Source organism: Parasteatoda tepidariorum, chromosome 7 (assembly GCF_043381705.1).
Source record: "Parasteatoda tepidariorum isolate YZ-2023 chromosome 7, CAS_Ptep_4.0, whole genome shotgun sequence".
In the NCBI taxonomy this organism is placed as follows: domain Eukaryota; kingdom Metazoa; phylum Arthropoda; class Arachnida; order Araneae; family Theridiidae; genus Parasteatoda; species Parasteatoda tepidariorum.
Genome location: NC_092210.1, coordinates 2,049,323 through 2,077,209, shown reverse-complemented (window position 1 = coordinate 2,077,209; position 27,887 = coordinate 2,049,323). Strand labels below are relative to the sequence as shown.

The 27,887-nt window shown below is 30.2% G+C and overlaps 1 protein-coding gene across 4 annotated transcripts in view; it reads right to left on the bottom strand.

Moving 5' to 3' along the window:
• The window catches only part of LOC107442136 (agrin), a 187,935-nt gene that overhangs the window by 67,089 nt on the left and 92,959 nt on the right, over window positions 1-27,887 (bottom strand). For 2 of the 4 annotated variants that reach the window (XR_011637173.1, XM_071183000.1), the window contains exons 7-14: window positions 18,213-18,425; window positions 17,241-17,335; window positions 17,047-17,161; window positions 14,664-14,879; window positions 10,665-10,898; window positions 8,978-9,130; window positions 5,436-5,528; window positions 5,195-5,359 (exon numbers count right to left, since the gene is read on the bottom strand). Coding sequence is in view for 2 of the 4 variants with exons in the window: in XM_071183000.1 (XP_071039101.1) it covers window positions 5,195-5,359; window positions 5,436-5,528; window positions 8,978-9,130; window positions 10,665-10,898; window positions 14,664-14,879; window positions 17,047-17,161; window positions 17,241-17,335; window positions 18,213-18,425 (1,284 nt within the window). In the remaining 2 variants the exon portion in view is untranslated. Of the gene's footprint in view, window positions 1-5,194; window positions 5,360-5,435; window positions 5,529-7,803; window positions 7,957-8,977; window positions 9,131-10,664; window positions 10,899-14,663; window positions 14,880-17,046; window positions 17,162-17,240; window positions 17,336-18,212; window positions 18,426-27,887 lie in introns of all 4 variants that reach the window. The other 2 variants (XR_011637174.1, XM_071182999.1) reach the window with 1 other exon arrangement.

The following is a 27,887-nucleotide window of genomic DNA, read 5'->3' as shown; positions in this document are numbered from 1 at the left end:
CAAGAAATATCCTGCTGCAAATAGTATCCGATAACTTAATGGTGACACGATTTATTCACCATTTCAAGACAACTGGATCAAATGACAAAAAAAAAGAACCGATAGGGCTCCCATTTCAGCCAATTAAGAAGTTGCGCAAGAAATATCCTGCTGCAAATAGTATCCGATAACTTAATGGTGACACGATTTATTCACCATTTCAAGACTACTGGATCAAATGACAACAAAAGAGCTGATAAAGCTCCTATTTCTGCCAATTAAGAAGTTACGCAAGAATTATCCTGCTCCTTCGCCGACGGAATGCTGCTGAAAAATGGGAGCAGAAAAATGGGGAAAGTTATTAATTTTAAACAATAAAAATGGCTTTGTGAATATCGATTAATCATCTTAATTTCGCCATGAAAATTTTTGTTGAATAAAAAGTCTTGATATTCGCGAACGAAGGATGACGTTTCGATCATTAATTTAAACAGTTCAAGTTGTCAGCTCCAAAACTAAATAAACACAATTTATAATCTCTCATGATATTTTAACTCTTAAATTAATTTTTATTCGAACCATTAAAATTCAACTCTTCTTGTATAATAATCAGTGTCACAAATAACTACTGGTCGAAAATAATTTTAATGAAATATTGAAGAACGTTATTAATAATGTAAATTATATTTTTAAATGGTAAAACCACACATTTTTCTTATTAGAACACAACTGACTCGAATTGTAAAATGCAGATTTAACCAAGTAAAGAGACCACTGGAATATAATCTCATACTTGTACCTCCTTCAAAGAAAATAAAAATGACTAAAATGTAACTAAGCAACACATATGTTAATTAAAATTTTAAGTAAAAAAACTTGTTCAACTTGTACTTAAAATTTATATAGAAATATTAATTTAAACACTTTTATAATTTTTGAATTTTTTGCATTTGAATTTTTTGCACTTCATTTAATTGGGATATAAGTTTTCAAATATATTGCGATAAGGTACGATGCTGTTATTTAAAAAAATATATTATTGTACCCTGAGTTAACCTATAATCAGGATTAAATTAAGAAAAATGTCCTTTTCTGATAATGTCATGAATGCAGAATGCGATCATTCTTTTCCTTTATTCATATCTCCAATTACTTCACGATAAAATATATGAATAATATTTGTATTTTTATTGAATTTCGTTCCAATCGATTGTACGAAAAAAAAATACTTTGAGTTACTAGAAATATAAATCGATACGTTTTTTTGAAGCTGAAAAATTATTCTGTTTATTTATCTGATTCTCAATGATAACTGGATTTATTTTAAATAGATGCAGAAAGAATCGACTTCTTTTGAATTTTAATACGTTTTTCTCTGTTTCAAAACTAACAAATGGAAAAATTCTCAGCAAATAAAAACTAAATTTATCCCTATTTTAAGCTGGTTCCATATGAAATGCAGTTTTTTTAACCCACTTATCCCTCTTGCCGATCTTTTTCCCCATACTCATTTGGACAAATAAACTTAGCTTTATTCTGAAGATTTATCCATACAAAAGTTAGCATATCCATAATTTTTTTTGCCGTTTGATTTTAAATAAAAGAATAAGAATGATGAATCTTTCTAAGTTCGTAAATATAAATCATCTGTATCTTCAATCCAGCGTAATCCCTTCTTTTAACTGTTTCATAAACACTGATTTTATTCAGAAATGCAGAGTAAATTTAATCCTAGTTGAAATGTGTACTTTTAAGATATTATACCATTCTTTTTTTTTATAGCGTTAGCATTTTTTTATTCAAATGCATTAATAACGGTTTTAGTTTCTTCTCTATGTACACTGAGGAAAAGCCAGATTTTTCAACAAAAACTAAGCACCTTTTAAGTACTTTTTAAGCACTCAAAAAATATTTTTAATCACTTTCCCCCCAAAAAAATCGTAATTAGGATTTGTACAGTAATATAAATTATTTTTTTCTGTCGTTAAAATTTCTTAATTTATAAACATAAAATCAATAAAATTCCAAAACATTTTCTAAAACATTAATTAATCATAATAAAATAACTAGTTCCTGATAAATATTCAGAGAAAATTGAGAAAATCATGCATTTTTTGTAATTTAGAAAGACAATCGACACGACAAAGAAAAAAATCTATTTCTAAAAGGTAGGAAATTAAGCACCTTTTACAAACCCTGAGTAAAAAATAGCACCTTTAAGGGCTTTTGAGAAACGTAAATCAAAAATAAGCACCTTTAAGCACTTTTTATAAACTCTACGCAGCAAGAGTATAGTTAAAGATACCAGAATATGGTAAAATTTACCGTATTCTTTGTTCTCTGGGAGCACCAAAAATATATTTTGAGATATTTTAAGGTATTTATTAAGGGATTAAGGTATTTTTTATCGAAGTATTGGGTAATGTTGGTAAAATTAACATTAAAATAATGTTTAATAATAAGTGTTAAAATTTGGTAATTGTGGCAAAATTCGGTGAATTTTTCATAATACTTTAGAGCATGGTATAAAAAATATTTATTCAGTTAAATAAATTCTTAAGTTTCGTATTGTTACTAAATATGTGGTAAGAAAATTTATATCTTTGCAAATCTGAATTTCTGGTAAACCGTTGACCTTTATAACCCTGCTCGTTTTCTGGCGTTGGTCACTAATAAGTGACATAGCAAGGTTTTTGATTTTCATACACAGTTAGATAACGTCGTCGGTTTTTTTACACAGATTATCCCGTCGTTTGCTGGAGTTGATCACCAATAAGTGACATAGCAAGGTCTCTGATTTCCTTACACAGTCAGATAACGTCGTCGGTTTTTATAACGCAAATTATCCGCACGTTTGCTGGCGTTGATCACTAATAAGTGACATAGTAAGGTTTTTGATTTTCATACGCAGTTAGATAACGTCGTCGGTTTTTTTACACAGATTATCCGCTCGTTTGCTGGCGTTGATCACCAATAAGTGGCATAGCAAGGTCTCTGATTTTCTTACACAGTCAGGTAACGTCGTCGGTTTTTATACCTAGTTAGTGGAGTTTTGTAAGATATTGAAAAGAAGTTCTTGTATTTATTGTGATATAACTCTCAGAGCCAGTGTAATTAAGTAGGAGTCATCAGAAATTCTTTGAATAAGCGTATTTAAAATTTTAAAATGCTTTATTCAATAAAATATTTTTAAGTAAGAAACCTAATATGTAAGAAGCGTATTCTTTCATCCCAAAAAAGTATTAAAATATGCATGGCAAATATATAACAGATGTCATCAAACGGTTATTCCAAATGTTTCATGAAGCTAGAAAACACTTATTTTCAGAATAGTATTAAAATTTTATAATAATTCAATCTTATTAAGAAAATAATTATAATAAAATGCATATGAGTTGCATTTTCGGAGAAGAAAATGCTGTTCAGTAGGTGATTGGCGGATAATTTTTTAATCGCCATTTGTTGTTATAACCTTGAGGGGCTTCTGGCAACTGTTAATTTTGCTCTGTAGATGTATGATATAATATTCTGAAGACAAATGTTCGTACTGATTGCCACTTAAAACTTTTCATTGTTTCAAAAACGCACCTTGCAATGTTTTCCAAACCTTAATAAATGATTTAATCTAAAAACATTATTTTAATAATATCTAGGGACTTTTAATCGATTAAAATTTTCAAATTCTTTTTTACATATTTTAAAAAATTACTACTCTTCCACTTTTGAAAATGCTATAATTTGGTATAATATGAAAAAAACACAACTACTTCCACTCCGAAAATTTTACTTGGAATAATATTTACCTTTTAGCTTAATTAATAAGCTGAGTTTTAAATATGGTTACTAAATTCATAAACTTAGATAAAACAACAAAATAAATTATTTCAAAAGGAACTAGACTAATACATTTCCAATATGACGAGTAGCGACTTATAACAAGACACTTCGTTTAATGTTTACTTGTTGCTAGAAATCAGGTTCGCAGAAAATGCTGTTTACTAGTTAAGATTTAGTAGGAATAACACGACCTGTGACTTAGGCTATAGTATACCCAATTAGCATAGCTACAAGCAACAGAACTTCCTAGTTTTGCCCTATACACGTGTAAAAGGTAGTAGCAACAGTGATATTGCATTAAATAAAACCATCATGTGATTTTAACTTGCTGCAAGTCTAACAAACTTTTTAAAATTAAGAGATCTTCATCGTTTTAAAAATGAACCTCCGAAAATTAAACTTTTCGTCGTTTAAAAATGAAACTTGCAATGCTTTTATGAATGCTTAAATCGAAAATAAATTATATTATTAATAACTAAAGATTTTTAATCGATTAAAANGTATGATATAATATTCTGAAGACAAATGTTCGTACTGATTGCCACTTAAAACTTTTCATTGTTTCAAAAATGCACCTTGCAATACTTTCCAAACCTTAATAAATGATTTAATCGAAAAACATTATTTTATTAATATCTAAGGACTTTTAATCGATTAAAATTTTCAAATTATTTTTCACAGATTTTAAAAAATTACTACTGTTCCACTTTTGAAAATGCTATAATTAGCATAGCTACAAGCAACAGAGCTTCCTTGTTTTGCCCTATACACTTGTCAAAGGAAGTAGCAACGGTGATATTGCATTAAATAAAACCATCATGTGATTTTAACTTTCTGCAAGTCTAACAAACTTTTTAAAATTAAGAGATCTTCATCGTTTTAAAAATGAACCTTCGAAAACGAAACTTTTCATCTTTTTAAAAATGAACCTTCAAAAATGAAACTTTTCGTCGTTTAAAAATGAACCTTTCAATGTTTACCAAACTTTTATGAATGCTTAAATCGAAAATAAATTATATTATTAATAACTAAAGATTTTTAATCGATTAAAATTTTCAAATTTCAATTTTTTTTTACATATTTTAAAAAATTACTACGGTTCCACTTTTGAAAAGGCTATAATTAGCATAGCTACATGCAACAGAACTTTTTAGTTCTTCCCTATACACGTTTCCATAGAAGTAGCAAGGAGATATTGCACTAAATAAAGCCATGATGTGATTTTAACTTCATGCAAGTTCAACAAAATTTTTAAAATTGAGAGATCTTCCTGTTAAGGATGGGAACTGACTTTTCACAACCTGGTAACCACAACATCTTTCACAATATGAATTTTTTAAAATTTTTTAAGTTAAGAAATTATGGTATGTCTACTTACGAGTGCAACCCTCACTGTTTTCGTCAGTGATTCGATGCAAACCCCAGTAGCCAGGCTCACACCTGTCACAGTGAGGTCCCCCAACTCCTGGCTTGCAAAAACACTGCTTTGAGACTGGGTCGCAAGTTAAACCAAACGCTCCCAAACGGTTGCAGTTGCAAACACCTATGGCGATATCATATTCTTAAAAACAAATCCGTCACATGCATTTTTATTAAGTGTACTCAATGTTTAAGCATACTTGGACATCCAGCGTTGTTGGGTCCTTGAGCAGAAGTATTTCCATCTGGGCAGCACCCAAAAATCGCTTCAGAGCACGTTTTGATTAAAATAACTGAAATTGGGATATTTGATAATCAATATAAAGATTTAGAGGATTTTTCATTAAAAATTTAATTTTTCTAATGCCGTTTTTTCAAACTCTTAGTAAAGAATGAAACATACAACAGTTTGAGTGGTATTGACTTACAGTAAAGTCTTAAATTTAAATAACGCGCATATATACTTGGTAAACTCAATTTTTTGAACTTGAAAGGCAGGCACATATTTTAAATATTAAAAAAATACTTAACTCTTTTTCTTAAAAAAAAAACATGAACGCGGTAAAATTTAAACTACTGGATGGAAATAATTAAATTAATAAATAATTATCAACTTAAGTACCATCATATGACACTAAACAATACAAATATAGAATTAGGGTGCCGGAATAGCCTGGTTTGCTAGGGCACTGGGCCCATGTCCAAGATGGCATGGATTCGATCCACGCCGGCAGTAGACTTCCCGTGCAGTAAATGGTGACTGCTGCACGTTAAATTTGTCGAGTCACTAAGTCCTTCATGTTCGCATAAAAAATCATACCTCTGGGGGTACTGATCAAGGAGTTTCCTTGTCTTCTGGACTGGTTCAAAATTACAAGGCTACGGGGTTGAACATTAGTAGTCGTAAACCTAAAATTGGGTCGACTGTTCAACGACGGTTGTAAAATAAAATAAAATATGGAATTACTTTTAAAATATTAAACAAACGTTTTTCAAAACGCTAAAAAAAGGATTTTCTTTATAATGAAATTTAGAGTAGTAGTTTGAAATATCATCAGAAGGCCCTGGCTAAAGATTGACAAAATCTAACATAACATTTTCATTTTCCAAATTCACAGCAGCCATAAAAATTATTAAAAAAAAGATCCTTACATCATGTGAAGCTAACATAATACGAACAAAGATATTCAGGGGATAAATTTGCTTATAGATTAGAAACTTATTAAAATAAGGATGACGAACGAGCAGAAATATGTGCAAAAATTAGCACATAAAAACTTTTTGCTGGTTGCATTTCGTAGGTTTTCAAACAAATATTGAATATTTTATAGATTTTCCACATTATGAAGCATTTTTAGAACATGCAAAAGTTATAAGTTGATATTTGTATTATTATTTAGAGTTTTAAGAGCCGAAGCCTGTATTCGCTGGAAAATCAAACTTTCCTTCGCCACTTCAGAATATTTTTACCTAACGATGATGTAAACGTTTAATTTGAAGTACCCTAAGCTTACAGGCTTAGAGAAAAAAATAAAGCATTTATTTGGTTAACTAACGTTATTGGTGGGTAACAATTGTGAAAAGCAAGCTTAATGTTTATCACACAATTTACTTTAACCTGCTGTTGCGTGAAAAACTAATTCGATTGCACTAAATGCATTCTAAAGATACCAACACTTAATATATATATATCTATTTCTACCATAGCCGGTCAAATAACTGGACCTTATGTTTCTTGATTGCATGTATGAAATATGGATTTTAGGAAGGAAATAAACAACAAAAACTTTATAATAATTGAACAAAATTGTATATTGCCAATTTTTATGTATTACAAACACAAAGATTAAGAATTTTTAATTCATTACACAAAGCATTTCTTTATGTATACAGGGTGTTTCCATTGTACATTTTCGGCAAACATATTTCTTCTAAGTATTATTATTTCTATAATTCTTATAATTATTCTAATGATTATAAGAATATAAAAGAGTTATAATTCTTATAATTATTCTTATAATTAGTACTGTTTCTTCTAAAAACTTGAGCAGTCTTGGTTGTTTCGACATTTAGTTAGAAATCAACGAACAGTTAGTAAGAAATGAAGTAATGCTGTCGAAATAAAATATAAGATACGTACCAAAACATTCAGCTTTTGTCACTTTTTCTGACACAGAAATGCTAATCTAAAATGTTAAGCACTTTCTTGAAATTTGAATTCACAGTTATTCTGATAGAACTAACTACGCAACAGTCTTCGCAGAAATGTGCAACATATCGAATACAATACGCTGGACACGTATTACATCGTCATTTCTGATCCGATAACCTTATAAAGCAATAAATTGTTCTCCCGGTCAAATGGCCGGTTGTGGTAGAAATAGGTTTACGACAAGTATTATTCGAAACAAACAAAATACAAAAATAATAATAATAGAATATTAAGTGTGTATAATTGTTAGAAAAAGTCATGAAGTCAGATGTGCAAAAACGATAAGAAGATGCAAAAGTTCTTTAACAGTCATTCGACCGGCAACGGTATGTTTAGGGTTAAAGACATTTACTTACTTTCGCGGCAACATTTAGAAAAAGCTGAAGATTTGTGGCAGTAGCTTCCGGGGGGACACAGTTTTGAACCTATTCCTTCACCGCAGAAGTAGTCTTTGTTGGTGGCAATATCAACAAGGGGCTTTTCTCCATCACAAGGCACTTCTCGGAATTCTGCCATTAGAGATGTAGGACCATTAGAGATTATAAAAAATAAAAACACATGCGGTCACTTTTAGAATATTATTTCACAACATGCATAGCACGTGCAATCAGACATTAGTGCACATCATGCGAGCTGTTTTAATTTCAGATTAGGTTAAAGTTTAGAATCGGGAGCTCCTTGGTCTGTTGATAGTTTTCGCTCTGTTTTTCTGTAACCCCGTTTTCTGATGATCTTCCGTTCATGATATTCTTCCCTGTCTTCGCTTTGAATGCCTTTTGCTTTCTAGTTAGCGTGATTTTTGTTTACCAATATGTGATTCATTTTCAGTTTACTTTCATATATATATATATATATATATTTTCANTTCCATTGTACATTTTCCCCAAACATATTTCTTCTAATTATTATTATTTCTATAATTGTTATAATTATTCTTATGATTATAAGAATACGTAAGAACTATAATTCTTATAATAATTCTTATAATTATTCTTATAATTAATACTATTTCTTCTAAAAATTTGTGCAATCTTGATTGCTTCGACACTTAGCTAGAAATCAACTAACAGTTGGTAACTACGTATCAAAACATTCAGTTTTTGTCACTTTTTCTGACACAAAAATGCTACTCTAAAATTTCAAGCACTTTCTTGAAATTTGAATTCTCAGTTATTCTGATTGAACTGACTACGCAACAGTCTTTGCAGAAATGTGCAACTCATCGAATACAATACGTTGGACACGCACTCCATCGTTATTTCTGATCCGATAACCTTATAAAGCAATAAATTGTTCTCCTGGTCAAATGGCCGGTTGTGGTCGAAATAGGTTTACGACAAGTATTATTCGAAGCAAACAAAATACAAAAATGATAATAATAATAATAGAATATTAACATAATTGTTAGAAAAAGTCATGAAGTCAAATGTGCAAAAACGATAAGATGAGAAGCGCATTCTCGATGCAAAAGTTCTTAAACGGGTCATTCGTCTCGTAACGGTATGTTTAGTGTTAAAGACATTTACTTACTTTCGCGGCAACATTTAGAAAAAGCTGAAGATTTGTGACAGTAGCTTCCGGGGGGACACAGTTTTGAACCTATTCCTTCACCGCAGAAGTAGTCCTTGTTGGTGGCAATATCAACGAGTGGTTTTTCTCCATCACAAGGCACTTCTCGGAATTCTGCCATTAGAGATATAAGACCATTAGAGATTACAAAAAATAAAAACAAATGCGGTCACTTTTAGAATTTTATTACACAACATGCATAGCACGTGCAATCAGACATTAGTGCACATCATGCAATCTGTTTTAATTTCAGATTAGGTTAAAGTTTAGAATCGGGAGCTCCTTGGTCTGGTGATAGTTTTTACCAATATGTGATTCATTTTTAGTTTACTTTCACACACACAGGATTTTTGATGGAACAAACCCGCATTTGCATTACACGGAGAAGAAGACCACGAGAACATCCCACAGTTAGCCTAACGGCAAGGGTACTCTAATCCATGATCCATCTACCACTGAGAATATTTCACGCAGCACAGTGGTCGGTGCAAGCCGGATGCGGACGCTTTATCCACTGAGCCATTGCGGCTCAAAAGGTTTGCCCTAACCATTTTTTTCGTATTTATTTTTATATTTAGTTATGCATGAATATAGTTGGAGTGTAGAGGGCCTAAGTTTGGACACTGCACATGGAGCTTTTGCTGTTTATTAAATATTCGGTTTTCGTATTTTTTCGCGATATTCTATTAATAGAAAGGTTTTACTTTTAAGTCATTTTGTCTGTTATCTTATAATAAATAATTGAGGAAATAAAAGGAGCATCTTATTGTAAGCGTTTGCCGCAAATCTCACCATTAGGTTTACTTTTTTAAAAATACTTCCTTAATTAAATATTGTATCAAACTTTAAATTTTGAGAAATAATTACCTTAATGAGCGCTATTCCAGATCTACTAATAAGCATCACTTAAAAAAAAAAAAAAACTACAAAATTCTCCAAAATATGCTAAAATCTTCTAATACATCAATGATTCACAGAAAGACTACCACAGAAAGTACACATATTTATTTCTAAGAAACATGGTATAATAAAACTTCAAGAATTGCCCCCACTAAAAATAATCTTGAGATTTTTCTTAAGAAATTCTTTAAAAGTTAGAAGAATTTCTCAAGAATTAACTCTATCTCCAAAATAACTTAAGAATTTTAGCAGACATTTTACAAACATTTTGAATATCTTTAAAGTGAATTAAGTTTGTCTTAAGAAATTCGTAAAACAGTTTCATCTTAAAATATATTGAGATTTCTTTTAGTTCATTTAAAATTTGCCTTGTGATATTTTCGATAATGATTAAATCTAAGTTTATATTAATTATATGAGAATTTTAATAATTCTCAAATTCATTTACATATTTTAATGGTTTTCAGCTTTTTTCTTAATTTTTCGTAAACAATAAATAAAAATTGAGATATGTAAAATAATAATTTGAGATTGAAAAGAAAATGTTTTATTTTTCTGTTTTTGTCAAACATCAACTGGTATCTACGGAATTCAATATACCATCATATCAATTTTTATCAATCAAAAACTCTCACATCATTAAAATTTTAAAGATTGGTTTCAATCTGATTATAGTTAATAATTCTCTAATATTATTGTATAATTTTTAATGAACCATCTAGTAAACTTAATAACTATAAATATTTACCTTCGCACATTTCTATGTGAACTGGCATTATTCCTTTCTGCTGATTGCAAGATTCTTCTCTTAGTTTACACGCATTATCATATAGTTTTCCATTGGATCCACAAACTGGATCCAATGCCTGGGAACAATGAAAATTACAAACGCATTGTGGGACTCCCTCAGAGTCATATTCGCAGACTCCACCAAATTTACAAGATTTTTCTTCACAGTCCATCTCCACCCCTGAACCTTCATCTAAAAGAATAAATGAAAAATAAAATTAACAATATATTTATAAATAAAATAAAATATTAAAAAAAAAAATTTAAAACTTAAATTTTGAATTAGAACATAAAAATGAAATTTTAAAGGTTAAAAATAAAATTAAATTTAAAAAATAAGTTTAGTAATAAAATAAAAACCAAGAGTTAAATAAATTTAATATTAGAATAAAACTGAAATAACTTATATTTAAAACAGAAAATAAAAATGAAATATTAGTGTAATACAATATTAAAATACACAAATAATATTTGAAAATAACTTTTCATCAATAATTTTCAAAAATTAAAATTTAAAAAAAAAATTAAGAACTAAAAATAAAATTTTAAATAAAATTAAAATGAAATTAAAATTGAAGAAATTTATAATTAAAGTGAAAATTAAGAATAAAATATTAAATACAAAAATATTAAAAATAAAGAAAATAAACTAAACAAAATATTTTTGAATCTAGATGTTTACACTAAATTTCATCTTTTGAAGATTTTTCAAAATTATTTAGGTAAAGATTTTCTTCCAGTATCCTTCGGATTGAACAATAGAGCAAAATTTGATTTTATACATAAAGATTTAATTAAAGGGTTATATTCAAGTATCGGTTGCTTTTTAATAATTAATTCAAAGTAAATGTTGCCGTATTATGTGTAGGGCTCAGTCTAAACGAAATTTTCAGAAAATGCTAATCACAATAATTTAAAAAAAAAATTCAAAAGTTGAAAGGAAGATGGTAGATAGTTTTCAAAAATGCGACAAACTACCGCTTGTCATAGGCACTGCTTTAATCTAATTGAATAAATTTCCTTTCAAAACTACAAAGTTCTCTTTTTTTATTACTATTTCGCGGGAGTTATTCATTGCATTTTTTTTACCAATTAAAATTACTTATGACGAAAGAAATTTTGTTAAACTCATAGTGCCAGACCAACACGAAACTTCAGCTAAGTATTGTATCGGATATTCTTCGCTTTTGGTTTATTATTGGCAAAGATTCCTGAGAAAGTTAGATTTTATTTTTGCTTCTCAGTTTTTATTTTATAACCGACGTTGAACAGCCAGTCCAATTTTCGGGTTTACGACCACTGACGTTACACTCCGTAGCCTTGTAATTTCGAACCCAATCCAGAAGGCAAGGGAACTCATGGATGGATCAAGTATTGGGAGAAATTTGTTTTCGTGGAGGAATTTTTGAGGGAACTAACCCGCATTTGCGTTACATGGAGGGGAAGACCGCTGAAACCTCCCACGGTTAGCCTGACGGCAAAGAGACTCTAACCCATCATCCGTCTACCACTGAGGATATTTCACGTCTACCCTGTTGTCGGTGCAAGACGGATGCGGATTCGTATNTGTTGTAAAAATAAGTAACGGACATCGAGTTTAATTTTATTAGTTTTCGTAAACGTAAACACAAATCATGAACAAGCTACCGGCTGAAATTTTTCGTATATTTTCGGTGTACTCCGGTGCGATACAAAGTTACCACAAGCATGCGCGCATACCTTATCTAAAGTTAAAGTAGTGGGGGTACAAATTGGCATCACAGACAAGCAGTTGCAGTGTGAACAGTTTTGTCTTATCTACCGTGTCTGCCGTTGTCCCGTCTTTTTAAAAAGTTTTTGATTTTGAAAGGGAAACATTGTTTCACTTTCCAAGCCTGCTGAAGCATCGCCAATAAATTAATTCTTCTATTGATAAACACCATTTTAAAACAATAATTTTAAATATGAAGGAAGCATTTCTCAGCAGGTTTCAGGAATTTAAAAACAGCAGAGTAACTTCAGCATTTGTCAAAAATCCTCTTAATGCTGCGATAACCCAGTCGAAATGTTCTCCTTTTGAAAATGACATTGGTAACTCTGAAATACAATTACTGGATTTAAAAAACAAGGAGATATGGTGCTCTAAATTCGAACGTCTTAGTGTTGAATTGGAAATAGTGGAGAAGAAAAATTTGATCTCAGTTCTCAACACAAGTGGTCGGCTTTGAATGACCTGGAGAAGGAAGACATGATCATTTTCAACGCCTGGAATAGTATTCCTGACTCTTATGATCAGGTGAAAAAGCTCGCGTTTGCTGTTCTTTCCCTTTTTGATTCTACATAGGTATATATGCGAACAATCTTTTTCAAGCATGAACATTATCAAGAGTAAACTGAGAAGTCGTCTTATTGATGAGAACTTGGAATCATGCCTAAAATTAAAAACAACAACATACAAACCTGACTTACTCAAACTTTCCAAGGAGATGCAAGCGCATTGTTCGCATTAATAAATGTTTATTAAGTATGAAATTTAGTTTTATTTAGTGTACAAATTAGTAAACAGAATTTAGTGTAATGAAAGTTTACTAAACAAGCAAATTTGGCTCCCAATTTTTTTTAAAAGTGTTGTAATGTTCATATTTGGCTCTTTGTCTAATAAGTTGGCCGACCACTGCCCTAAGCCATCACTGCTCTGCTTTTCAGTTTGTACTAAATGATTTTTTAACTGAAATAATTATGTAGGGCCTGAGTATTCGTATTTACTGTGGTGTCGCAGAGCTCAACAGATGGCGCTGCGAAGTCAGCAATAGATGACATTACGTACTCCAAAGACACTGCTCGCAACATAAACTGCAACTTTTACTAATTTTTTCTTTCTTTTTTTTTTTTACCGCGAAAAGGTTCCACGTGTTTTTCCTTCACTAGAAATCATTCTTGTCTCATGCACGTTGCCAGTCACAGTGCCATAGGCAAATTCGCGATTTGTATGTAAAATAATAACCAAGATGTTAATTGCATTCCCCTTAAGTAGTAGATTTTTTTTTTAAAAAAAAAGAAGTAGTCACTAGCAATTTACGTGCTAATCTGTCTAGTAATACAAAGCCTATTTTATGTAAAGTAATAAGCATAGTAGTTTACATAGTAATGGGCTATTTATTTCAAACCCCATGTGAAAGGTAGAAATAGCTTCTTGGCTTTCTCAAGTTTGTAAGCTTGTTGTTAAGGTACGCAAAGAGATATATTTCGAATGTAAATAAAAACCTGAATATTCTTGTAAAATAAAAGTTCATCTTAATAAATCATTTACCTATATTTGTTATTTTTGAATGGGAGGATACTTAAGTTATTTAAGTGCTTACACAGGGTGGGTAGCCAAATCTTTCAACAAAAAATAAGCACATTTTAAGTACTTTTTAAGCACTCAAAAAGTATTTTTAAGCACTATGTACATTAAAAAATGCAAGATAGTTTTCGAAGACTTTACATGATCATAAAATAACTAGTTTCTGACAAAGAACTCTTCTCTTGCTTATATTAGACATTTTTAAAACGATAAAGAGATTTTTCGGTTCGATATCAGAGGGTGGAAAATGAAGCCTAAAGTGGAGAATAATCTTGCAAAATGCAGCTGAGTTGCACATGAGAGTGCATTAATCTCACCGAACCCAGCTCAGTAGACGCACATGCGGACTTCCAAGTATTTTATCAAACATGTAAAATGATTGACGCTTTTAAACGCTATGCGGACCAAATGTAAGCCAAAATAGATTGTGATCGAATGAATTGTGAAAATGTTGAATAGAACAATGTGAAAAGCATGCTTTTGCATAATACGTGGCGAAAATTGACATGATAAAGAAAAAATTCTCATTTTCGAAAAGGGAAAATTAAGCACTTTTTAAAAACACCCAATAAAAAAACACCTTTAAGGGCTTTTAAAAAACGCCACGCACCATATTATATCATCAAAATGTACCTTGTGATTCGTCGACTTGATCACATTCACCATAGAAAAGCATATTCAGTTCCTGATCGTGAATGCACGCTGCATGGCGCATCTTGCATTCATTCTGATATGTCACACCATCATTTGCACAGACAGTTTCGGACACGTTTGGACAATCAGTTGGGCAAACACATCGACCATTTTCACATCGAGCTCCATATTTACAATGAACGTTTTGACACAGATCTAAAAAACGTAAATTTAAGTTTAGCAAGGGAACTTCTCTAATAAAAATAGCCATATTTACAATGAACATTTTGAAAGATATCTAAAAAACGTAAAGTTAAGTTGAACAAGGATACTTCTCTAATAAGAATATTCATATTTACAATGAACATTTTGACAGAGATCTAAAAGACGTAGAGTTAAGTCAAGAGGGGCTTCTCTAATAAAAAAATTATAGGTAATGTGTTGAATAATCTGTGAAAATTATTTTCCTAAAAATAAAAAATGCTTTTTTAAATAGCCATAAAATGTTATTCACTTTAACCCTTTGAGAACGTCTTCAAAAAAGTATGCATGATATTATGCTTGTCGTAAATAATTTAATAATACAGTCAAACTCCTCTATAGTGAACCTTCAAGGGACCGAAATTTAAGTTCACTATATCCATACAGCTAATGGTTCTGAACTTCTCCCTTTTATTACGCATTATTTAAATAAATGACCCATAAAATGAAATGACTCAAAAACAATATGTAGTAGTAACAAAAAATGAGTTAAATTTTATTACTCTTCGTCTCTGCGTACAAAAAATTTAGGGATGTCCTTTAGTTAGAGATGAGAAATTGAGATAAAAGAAGAGAAAAAATGCTTACGGACACATACCACTCTATAGATGGTTTTAAAAATCGGTATATCTATTACTTGTAGAAATTTCAAAATTACCAGAAAACGAAGAAGAAAAAATCAGTCGAAGACAGAAAATAGTTCCTAATATCCAACTCTTGGCCAAAGAATACGTGAGACGTATCACTTACGTGCACTTTGATCCAACTTCCTCTCTTTTTTGGTTCACTATATCCACAAAAAATAACATATGTGTATAGCAAGGCAAGGGAGTGAGAATTTTGTTCCCTATAAACCGAACGAGTTCCCTATAAACCGTGTTCACTATAGTAGGGTTTGACTGAATTAAAATATTTACGATATTACTTAATGAATTTATCATTAATTAAAACAATATATGGAATGTAGTGAGAGAAAATAAAATTATTTTATAACGCTTTGACTACTGCATCTCCCGTATTCAGGTGAAAGCAAAAATTGTCATCTATCCATAACTTCCATAGTCGAGTGACGCTTCACAAAGTTAAATGAATCTCAACATGTTGAAAGATGACAATATGAAGGGTAGTGAAAAAAATATAATTTTTTTTTAACTGGTTGACTACCACGTCAACGGTATTCTGATTGAAGCCAAAGTTCTCATCGGGCCGTGTTTCCCGAATTTAGACATCAAAGGTTTTTGAGTCTTTAAAAAAGATAAGTTCTTCATTTAAGAGGGAAATAAAGATGTACATAAGATAAAAAATATAAGGTAACGAAAGAAAATATTTTTATTTTTATTCAACCCGAAACTTGTTTTAGAGAGGCTGAATAAAATCAGTCTTAAAAAACTTTAAGAAAAAATCTAAACGCAAATATAGAACATCAAAAAGGAAGAAAGAGATATTCCAAATGCTTCCATTTGGCATTTGGGTGCGTTTCCAGGCGAGAACCGACGTTTTCCTTTAGCATGGCTCAAAAATGTTCTGTAGGTCAGATCAAAAGCCGAGATGAATCGGGTAGAATTTTATGAATTTCTTCTTCTTCTTATTATTATTATTAAGAAAGGTAACTAAAACAAAGACAATAGTTTCTGTTTTCCTAGACTAAAAACGTGAAACATAATGCTGAACGCCTTCGCAATCAACTTCTATTAGTACTGAAAATTTCCAGCTGCGATGAAACCGATGAACACTTAGTTTTCAGATTTCGGTCACGTCAAAATAGAATTATTTTCTCTTTTTCCGTTCATTTTAAAAACGCAGTCCTCAAATAACTTATATTATTTACGTAGTGTGCAAAACTCATTCAGGTAGAAACAATTATTTCTATATTAGTATCCCCTCTGCAGAGGATCAAAATTGCAATGACATGTCTTCGGATCATCCTCATGGATACTTCCTAGACCGTCTCTCATAGCCCATTTCGTAGCTCTAGTGGGATGCAAATAAAATACTAACCTTCTATAAAAACTTTTTTGATAAATTAAACGATAAAAGCATTGATTATTTACACAACAGTTAGAGCAGATCTTAATATGCTAAATTTTAAGAACTTTGAACATTTAAAAGTAACAAAACATACCACATGGACCCTTTGAGACCACTAAAACATATTGAGCCTTACGACAAGCTTCAACTCTCATCTCGCATTCGTTGAGGTATGTAACTGCATCTGTACCACAAACAGGAGATTCAACCTACAGTACAACAAATACAATTGTATTAAAAACCGCGTTAAGATAATCTTACAAGATCTCTCTCTGTACATAATCTTACTTTTATACAGGATTGGGGGCAGACACATTTGCCATTCCCCCGACCATCGCTTTCACAGACGGCGTAATATTCACACCTTTTATTTTCACATCCGTCTGAAATGATCAACAAGTGAATATATTTTTTTTATTTTTCACAAAAATAATGTACTCATAAGTTTTATATACTCAAATATATTCATAATCCATATATATTCATGATATATTCATAAATACATACATAAGTTTTAAAACACAAAGCGTTAACTTTCTACCATAAGTAAAGAATTTCGTTTAACTTTTTAATGAAGGATCGTACAACTAATGTAACAAAATAACGGATATTAAGCACCTCATCGGGAATTTTAATGGTATAACTAAAATATGAACCATGTAGACTTTTGGAAAGATTATAAGTGTGCAATCTATTCAACGGTTGCTTTTTTTTTATCTTATAAAATGCAGTGAAATAATTTAAATCATATGTATTTCTAAATTATATTGTTTTGACAATAGCCTGTAATGTAAACAAATTTCTCCCAATACTTGATCCAGGAGTTCCTTGTCTTCGGGCTTAGATTCAAAATTACAAACTATGTATGTAATAGAACATTAGTAGCCGTAAACCCAAAAATTGAGTCGGCTGTAAAAAGACGGTTAAGTAAAAAAAGTTTGTGCAACTCAATGGCTTTGATTTTTGGTTACAAAAAATCGTATATATGGCGACCGTACTATATGACTCACTCTAAAAATTACTCTCTGTATTAAATGGTAGAGATTAAGGTTGATATTCCTTCTAACAGACTAAAACAGAATCTTAAATCTACAAATAATGATTTTTAAATATCAAAAATAAGTTTTCTTATCTTAAAAATTCTGCCTTTTAATCCAACCTTATTCGCATAGACTGCAAATACAGTTTTGAAATTTTAAATAAGTTTAAAATCAAAACTAAAATTTGTTATTAAGTGATATAAAAATGAGATTCACTTACTGCACAATCCACTGTATGCAACTGCAATTTCAGTTTTTTGTTCGCATGACTCTCTATGCAGCTTACATTTATTTGTGTAGGAAATCCCATCTGTTCCACACACTGGCTCAAATTCTTCAGTGCAGGTGGGACACTCGCACGTCGGAAAGCCACTTTTAACCACGCAAATAGCACCATACGAGCAATGATATTTATAACAAAGCCCACGAACTCCTAAAAAATGGTTAGGTCTTAAGTGAATGTAAAAATATAATATTATTTGGAACACAGCATTGACAGTGTTTCTGTTTGAAATAGTTCTCAAAATGAAATATAGATGGCAGCACAAAGTCACATAATTAGGAAATGTTTATTTTTATGTATTACGTAGTTTAGTTGTCAATGTGATTTGTCTTAAGTTGTGTTATTAAAACCGACTAGGTAATTCAAAAGTGATTGTTTCCCCGGGTGGGAATCCTTTTAGAGAAAGTGAGTTTTCTCTCAAAAGATAAAACAAGAATTTTCATTAGCAAGAATTCTGAGAAGGTTTTTCTTCTTGAATATTAACAATATATAATTTTTAACTATACCAATACAAATAAAAATGTTAAGAAAACGGGCTAGTTTTTTTTTCTAAAGTCAATTGGAGAAGTATTTAATTTATTTAAAATAAAGAGAAATGTATAATCAAGCTTACAATACGTTTATGTACGTACAGTACGTACACGCACTATACGTACATTATGTACACGCTTTATACATACTATACACACACTATACGTCGCACTATACGTACACGCACTATACGTGCGTCAAGCTTACTATACATACATGTAAGCAGTTACTATACGTTTGTGGTAAAATAAACGTAATTGTACGATAATGTCATTGCTGGTTAAACAAACAGTATGGTATCATATAATTCTGGTAATGAAAACAAAAACATACAGTATTTGAAACACTTATTCTGTACTTATACCGTTCATTAGTGCTTACTGGAAATTCCAGTTTTTAAAATTATAGTTCATATATCTCCACATTTAGTAAAAATACAATACTGAAAAATAAATTTAACCAAATAGATGAATTTTAGGCCGCGATCTAATGTATCTAGATGAAATTACCACATTTTTACCACACTTACTACCTAACAGCATCGTAATAAAAACATCTTTTATTATTATATTTGCCCGAAGTCAATAACAAAGCGACAGAGCCAAAAACACGGTAAATTTTGATAGTTTTGATCATACTTTTTTTCTCTAACTGTGGATAAATGCCCGTTATTCATATGGGGAGGGGGGGGGGGGNGGGGGGGGGGGGGGGGGGAGTGATTATTAATTGAATGGGTATTGAACAAAACTGCGAAATCATACTAAAAACAGAAAGACACAATAATTTAGTAAAAGTGATGCCATTGTTTTCACTCTGTCATATATTGAATCTCTTTTTGGAAAATTTACGCTATTAGATTAAACAAAACATGTTTCTAAAAATTCAACTTATCAAATTAAGGATTAATCATGCTTCGTTATCATAAGGCTTGCATGATATTATTGATTGATATAAAGGATAATAGAACGTGTTTTCATCTAAATAATGATAGAGATGAAAACACGCAAATATCCATGATATAACACCAGTGTGTATCTAAAATTTACGAAGAACAGATTCTTGTATTTTTTATAGCAATTTTTAAAGTTAAAGCAAAGAGGGGAAAAAAATCAATTATCAAAAGGGAATATGGGAATTTTTAACAATTTTTAGGATCTGGGGGAATCTTTTTTAAAACCAGTGTTAGAGTCGTGATATCTAGGGGAATAGAGCTTTCGTCTTCCATTGAGGAGAACAGGGTTCAAATCCCATCAATCGATTGTTGATCCGAAAGCCGCATCTGGCTTGTACCGACCACAGTACTGACGTGGAACATCCTCAGGGGTACACAGATCATGTTCCCTTGCCGTTGGGCTAACCGTGAGAGGTTCTCCTGGTTTTCCTCTCCATGTAGTGCAAATGCGGGTTAGTTTCATCAAAAAGTCCTCCACGAAGGCTACTTTCGCCCAATACTTGATCCAGGAGTTTCTTTGTCTTCAGGGTTGGGCTCAAAAAGACAAGGTTACGTAGTTGAGCATTAGTAGTCGTAAACCCAAAACTGTAGTCAGCAGTTCAATGACGGTAATAATAATAACGAGAAAGTAATAAAAAAAATAGTAAAAAATAAAACCAGTGTTTAAATTTTAGGATCTTCGCTAAAACTGTTCTGAGTTATTAGAGAAACCGACAGGCACACCCCTACACACTCGCATTAACTTATTCTTCTATTATTATAGATAATGATTCGCGTTAACTTATTATTTTATTATTATAGATTTTATTATTAAGTAAATGATAAAAATAAAAATTTCTGTAAAGGAGTAATATAAAATGTCTTGAAAATCAAACAAATTAACTATGATTTTTTCCAAAATTTTCAATACTTCTTTCATAGAAGATTATCAAACTTAGTGATAGCTGTTAGAATAACCCATAAATAATTTCTACGGTATAAATATGTTTAAAAGCAATACGCTATAAAATGCATGTAATATCTAAGTATATAAAATGTAAGTAATTTATGTGTGAGAGTACTGATTCTTTTCATAAAAACCTGTTAGAAAATATAAAGCTTGATAAAATCACGCACGATGTAAAAGTTTCCAGAGATTTTAAAAATAGTAAGCTGCTATTGAAAAAAAAACATAGAAGCCGAATGTGTTAAACAATAAGAAAAAGTAAATCCGAAGTAATTTTACTTTCTAACAAGACTTATATTATTATAAAAGTTAAAAAAGGAAACAGTGTTTATTTTTATTCCATTAAAGTTTTGATATTTCAAAAAATTTAATTAAAATTTTAAGATCTGTATAATCTGGCTATATCTTATCTCTTTCTCTCTCTTTCTTGTTAGTCCCGACATCAGCTCAAGTGCAGACTTATAAATAAAGAGCTTAATGGAGATAAATGAATTTTCTTAGAACAGTGCATAAGTAGTTATTATTCAAAACAAAATAAAGGAAGGAACATTTATGAAAAAAGCACTTAAAATTGTAATTACTTTCGATTAAAAAGACAAGTTTATGAGCAAAAATGGTCCTTTAAGCACTTTAAATTTCAACTTAGTACTTGCATTTCTGCGGGCAGCAGAGCGGTTTTTTCATGTCAAAATCTGAAGTCTCTTTTACGCGGCGAAACAAAATGTAGCGTAAAGTTCAACATCTAAGACAACGGCGACGCCTCTGCGATTCTTTTATTTTATTTAGAGAGATACTTTATCAACCATGTAATATTGAAGTTTATATTATAAAATTTTGAGTATTGTTAAAAATAAGAATTACAAAAGTATAATGTCATATAATATGAAGAAAAGCGCATTAAGCAGTATTGAATCAGAAGATTAAGAATAAAGTACTATTTTTTGAATATGCTAATTTTTTTTTGCTAAATTTTAACCTATAAGAATTCGTATCATTACGCTATAGCTATCGAGTTGTGATTATTAAGAAAATGGGTAAATTGTTAGCCGAGTTATTAACATTATGATAATCGGCTTATAACTACTTAAAGGTTTAAATTCTTTCAGGATTATAGTGACTTTGAAAACGAAGTTGAAAATCTTTAAGCTATCTTTACGGATTAAACGAAATTTCTGCTCAGTTGGGGCTGATTTTTAAGCTGATCATGATCTGTATTTTTCTCTTTTGGAATAAATAAAACGCAAAAAATGTAAAATAAAATATTATTTTGAAAAAAAAAAGCTATAGAAAGTTCTAAAAGTTTGTTTTAAAATTTAAGGATGTTTTACGAAAGCTCTGTCGCCACATAAATATAGTTTTATAACAGCTGCAAATTCGTAGCAGTTAATTGATTACTGCTAGGTCAATTTCAGTTTATCTTTTACCAGCGCCCTCTATACTAATTCTGAAAATGACACAAAGCGTCAATATAAAGTCTATGCGAAAAATAGAAAAAAGTGTTAGCAATCTCATTTTTATATTTTTTTTCATTGTGTAATTCCAAGCTTTATTAGTTTTAGTGTTTGGTCCAACGCTAAGTTGAAGACCGAAAAGAGCATTGGTGACCCTTACGATTTCTTAATTTAGAGAGAAAATAAAGTTAGCTAATTATCCAATGCTTTATAAACATAACATGATGAAAATCCTCCAATATTGGTCGTCATATCAGAGTCGTGGCAGCTCAGGGGATAGAGCGTTCGACCTCCAATGAGGGGAACTGGGCTTCGAATCTCAGAGATGGTAGGAAGATGCGAATTCCGCACACGGCTCCCACCGACCACAGTGTTATCTTCAGGGGTAGACGGATCATGGATTTTCATGGTTTTCCTCTTTATGTAACGCAAATGCAAAAAAAAATCATTACATGTAAGTTTAAATATAAAAGTATTGCCTGCAAACTCGTGCAAATCATGTCATTATCAAAAAAGTATAGTGCGTCTAATAATTTGACCTAATTATTATAATATACTAATATAATGCTTGATGCAATAAGTATTCTATATTTATATAATATATCATCTAATATATCCCTTCATCAAATTTATTTTATATATCGTCTAATTTAACCAATTTATACACGAACGTAAACAAGCCTAATACAATGCCTAATTATATACAATGCCTTTGGTATATACAATGCCTAAGCATTCCACTGCATGCCGGTGTTTCATACTTTGTCGGTAACATATATATATACTGAGTAATTGCAGATAATAAAATATATAGTATAATTTTATATTTGTTAAAAAATATTAATAATTAAACTATAAGTGATAGAAAGTACTTATAATTAAAAACAATAATTTTACTTTAACGTAAAATTGAAGCATCCAGTTCCTCTATCAGAATCAATACCAGTTTTGTAATAAAAAATAAAGCCAGTGAATTATCGGGATTATGTAATGCTTTATCATCATGATATAAAGAAAATCCGCGAAAGTTAATCATTTATGAAGAAGAAAAAAATACTACTTTATTGTTAACTCGGAGAGGGAGTGCTGTAACGAACGTTCTCTAAAGATAAAGAACAAATGAAAAACTTTATTTCAGCTATAAATTTTGAATCCAATTCAGTTAAAACTGTGTGCAATAAAAGAACTCTGCCCAATGCCAGGCAGATTGTAAAAAAGAATTGACATCAATGAAACTCGACATAATTAAATATTGGAACTATTTCTCCTCTTCTGTTTTTCTTGAATGTCTGTTGAGACTCAAGGAAAAATTCTTTTCTCTTTTCTGACTTCAGGAGTATAAAATGAATAAATAATCTGTGACATCCCTGATCATAAAGGATTGAAAACAGGTTCAAAGAGCTCTCGCACTTTGCGTTATTACAAATTCTTTTATTCCAGGTTCTTTGCTTGCTTCTATTCAGATATTTCCTATTTCGAAAGAATTCTTTAATTTTTTTTCCGTAAAAAGTTCTTAGAAAAAAAAGCCTAGCATTCTCAGAATTATTTTCAATATGCATCTGAATTATCGTTACTGATTTTGTTTGGCATCCATTGTTTGAATGTCTCTGTTACGAAGTTCAAACTATTGATATATTAGGAATGATTTTTAAAAAAAACATTGGTACACTGTTAAATTTACAGGAAAAAAACTGTCAGCGGGAATGCCGGTATAACAACGTTTATTTCACAGAAAAATACTGTTATTTAAAACTGTTAGAGGAAATGCCGGTATAAAACCGTTTATTTCACAGAAAAACACTGTTATTTAAAACTGTCAGTGGGAATGCCGATATAAAATCTTTTATTTCACAGAAAAACACTGTTATTTGAAACTGTCAGTGGGAATGCCGATGTAAAATTGTTTATTTCACAGAAAAACACTGTTATGTAAAACTGTCAGTGGGAGTGCCCATATAAAACCTTTTATTTCACAGACAAACACTGTTATTTAAAACTGTCAGCAGGAATGCCCATATAAAATCTTTTATTTCACAGAAAAACACTGTTATTTTAAACTGTCAGTGGGAATGCCCATATAAAACCCTTTTATTTTGCAGGAAAATACTTTAACTCAAAAACGAACGCTTGTTCTTTTTTGTGCAGATAAGTACTGTTACTTAAAAAACAAGCACTGTTATTTTAACAAAAAATTTTGTTATATTCATACTCACAAAAAAAAACTCTGCAAAATTGCTATGTTAGCATTGTGTTCGGTGTGAGCTGAGAGTACATGACTGGTCAACACCGAAATTCGATCCCGGGGCTTCTCATTACTCTGTTCACAGAGCTCCCACGACTCCAGTGCTTAGTTAAAAAGAAAAATCTTAAACGGTTTTTTTTTATTTTAAATGCCTTACTTATTAAAATTACATTTAAGAAGTGAATAAACATTTAATACCTCATTGGCAAATCTTTATAAAAATGTCTGAAAATTTCAGGTACCAAAAAATTATATCTACAGTATAAAAAATTATATCTACAAAAAATTATATCTACAGTACAGTAAACGAGAGTAATTACGATTTATTTAGAGTATGGTACTTTTTATTTCTTTATTTATTTTACATTTTCTTAGATTTCCTATCATCTATTTAGTTTTGATTTCAAGCTCAATAATGCATTTCATTTCATTTTTCCTATATGTCCTATTTCTTTCATTTCTCTTTTCATTTTTCCTATTTCTAATTTTATTATCATTCTTTTCCAAGCTAAAATTTTTTTTCAAAGTAAATCACGGATACTTTTTTAGCTAACGAAATTTTGAATATAATACTGTTATTAATTTGTTTGATTATAAAATAATGCATAAAAAATATAATTATATGTTTTACTATTAGTGATAATAAATAATGAAAAAGTAATAATTTATCTTCCTTCATTTCGCGATATTTCTTCATTAATAATGTGTAAAAAATAATATAATAGTATGCTTTACTAAAACATTCTATTAGTGATATTAAATAATGAAAAAGTAATAATTTTTCTTCCGTCATTCCGCGATATTTCTTCATTAATAATATGTAATAAATAATATAATAATATGTTTTGCTAAAACATTCTATTAGTAATATTAAATAATAAAAAAGTTATAATTTATCTTCCTTCATTCTGCGCTATTTATTTATTAATGATATGAAATAAATAATATAATAATATGTTGCACTAAAACATTCTATTAGTGATAACAAATAATGAAAAAGTAATAATTTATCCTCCCTTATTCTAAGATATTTCTTCATTATTGGTGAAAACTATCCCAAACTAAACTCCGAACAATGCAATTTTTTTTAAAACTTGAAATAATGTAATAATATTAGTAACTTTTATCTTATATGATGCTTCTCATGTTTTACATAGCCCATTTAATTTTTGTCTTCAGCTATATTAAATTCAATTTTATTCCGCTTTAAGATTATACTTTAAGCTAAGAAAATTCAGAGAAATGAAAAACCTGATTGTCACGTAAGCAGGGTAAGAAAAGCAAAAGAAAACTGTGAAAGCAATTTTCTGTCTTAAAAACTGAAACAAAACTTAGCGCAGAATGCATTTTTCATGAAGAACAAATCCATCAAAGCCAATAGTTGAAAGGCTTCAACTACTCTGAAAAAGACTACTTTTTTCCTCAATATAGTTTTTATTTTCTTTATGAAGTTTCCCTTAAGAATTTTTTGAAGTTTTTGATATTACCCCTGAGGTATTTGATGTAGCCGTAAAAACAATTTCCTCTAGTTTCCTCCTGCTCTACCCCTTTAAAAACCACGGTTGCAGTGGAAAATAAGAGACTGCAAATTTTCCAGTGGCATCTCGAGTTTTTTTTTTTTACTTGCGATTGAAAAGTGAAATATTGTATGCACCCCGGGCAAAATATTACCTCTTCATAAAGGTAAAATTTGAAGTCGAATTATTCATTAGATGGCAACATTGTCTCTGCATCAGCTTCATGCCAAATATGGGAACACCAATTTGCATAATTTCAAAAATACAACTTTATATTCTCCTGAAAGCAAAATTTTAACTCCTCTTGAAAGGAGAGTTCAAATTATTTGATAAAAAAGCAAATATATTCGTTCTTGCTTTTTATTCTTTTTTCCTTTTGAATTTTAAAGCAAATTGTTTGATAATAGCGGAGAAATTATTCCTATGCCAGAGGTATAATTCATAAATAAAAGTTCCAAATCAGAAGCTTCTAAAAATATTTACTAGTCTTAGATCAATAGATACAGCCAAATTATTAGACGCACTGTAAGATTCTATGTAAAGTCTGAATTATCTGATGATACTCTATACAGCTTTATTGTTTTCACGCGTTTGAAACCGGTTTGCACTTGTTTTCGTTCGTGTATCAATTGGTTAACATTGCAAGGCAATGCGTTGAAAATAAATACAAATAGGAAGTATATAAAAAATCTCCTGAATAAAAACCCATTACATGTATGTTTAAATATAAAAGTATTGCATATAAACTCATGCAAGGCATGTCATTATTAAAACACTGCAGTGAATCTAATAATTTGATCTAATTATTACAATATAATAATATATTAAATTATACAGTAAATATTCTATATTTATATAATATATCGTCTAATTTATATTATATATTGCCTAATTTAACGAATTATTACACGAACGTAAACTAGTGCAAACCGCGTAAAAACAATAAACCTGTATAGTATATACTGATAATTAAGATTTCACATAGAATGTTATATAGTGCGTCTAATAATTTAGCCAGGGACTGTAAGTATCATTTTTCTTTGAACATTAAAACACTGCTAGTTTTTTAAAAGTATTTCTTTCAACCAAAAAGTCTCATGGGTATAAATGACTTACTCAATCGTTGGAGGATTTCGGATTAAAAAAATAATAGATCTGCTTTTCATCAACTAATGATAATTTTTATCAGCTAAAGGTATTGATAGATTTTTAATAACATCAATATAATACTCTATAAACTGGAAAAAAAGTATGGTCAAAATTACCAGAATATGGTAAAATTTACCGTGTCTTAGCACTACGGAAATACCGAAGCACTTTGGTTATGATTTTGGTAAAGTTAGCAAAAAATTATAGCATTTAACATGGTTATATGGTTTTGCAAAATTTTATAAATTAAAAATTTTGTAATTTTTTTATGATACCTTAGAGCATGACATAAAAACCCTTTATTCGGTTTAATTTACTTTTCACCTATGAATTGTTTTCTGAATGTGTGGTAGTAAGAGCTATCATTTTGAAAACCTGAATTTCCGATATATTAGCATACCTGTATTAGTATATTCGGTGCCTATTGCAAACCCCTTTAACATTTGAGTTTTATACCCATTACATTTATCAGTGATAACAAATTAAAACTGAAATTTTAAAAATAAATAGAGTTCAAAGACCTTGATAAGAACTTTAGAGCATGGTCATTTCTCTATCTGACCTTTAAAGAAATCTATAAAGCGAGTAGCAAATTCAACTGAACTTACATGAACGGGAAAATTTTCAAGAATGATTTAAAATATTTTCGTAATAAGATTGCCAGATTACAAAATAGGAAAACAGGGGAAGTGCAAATTGAGGTAAAAAGCGTAAATAGAGAGTATTTTTTTATAGTGCGTTCTTACTGCAGTAATATATAAATATATGGAAAATCATAAAAAATAATGACAAGAGAAGAAAATTATTAAATATATAAGGAAAAA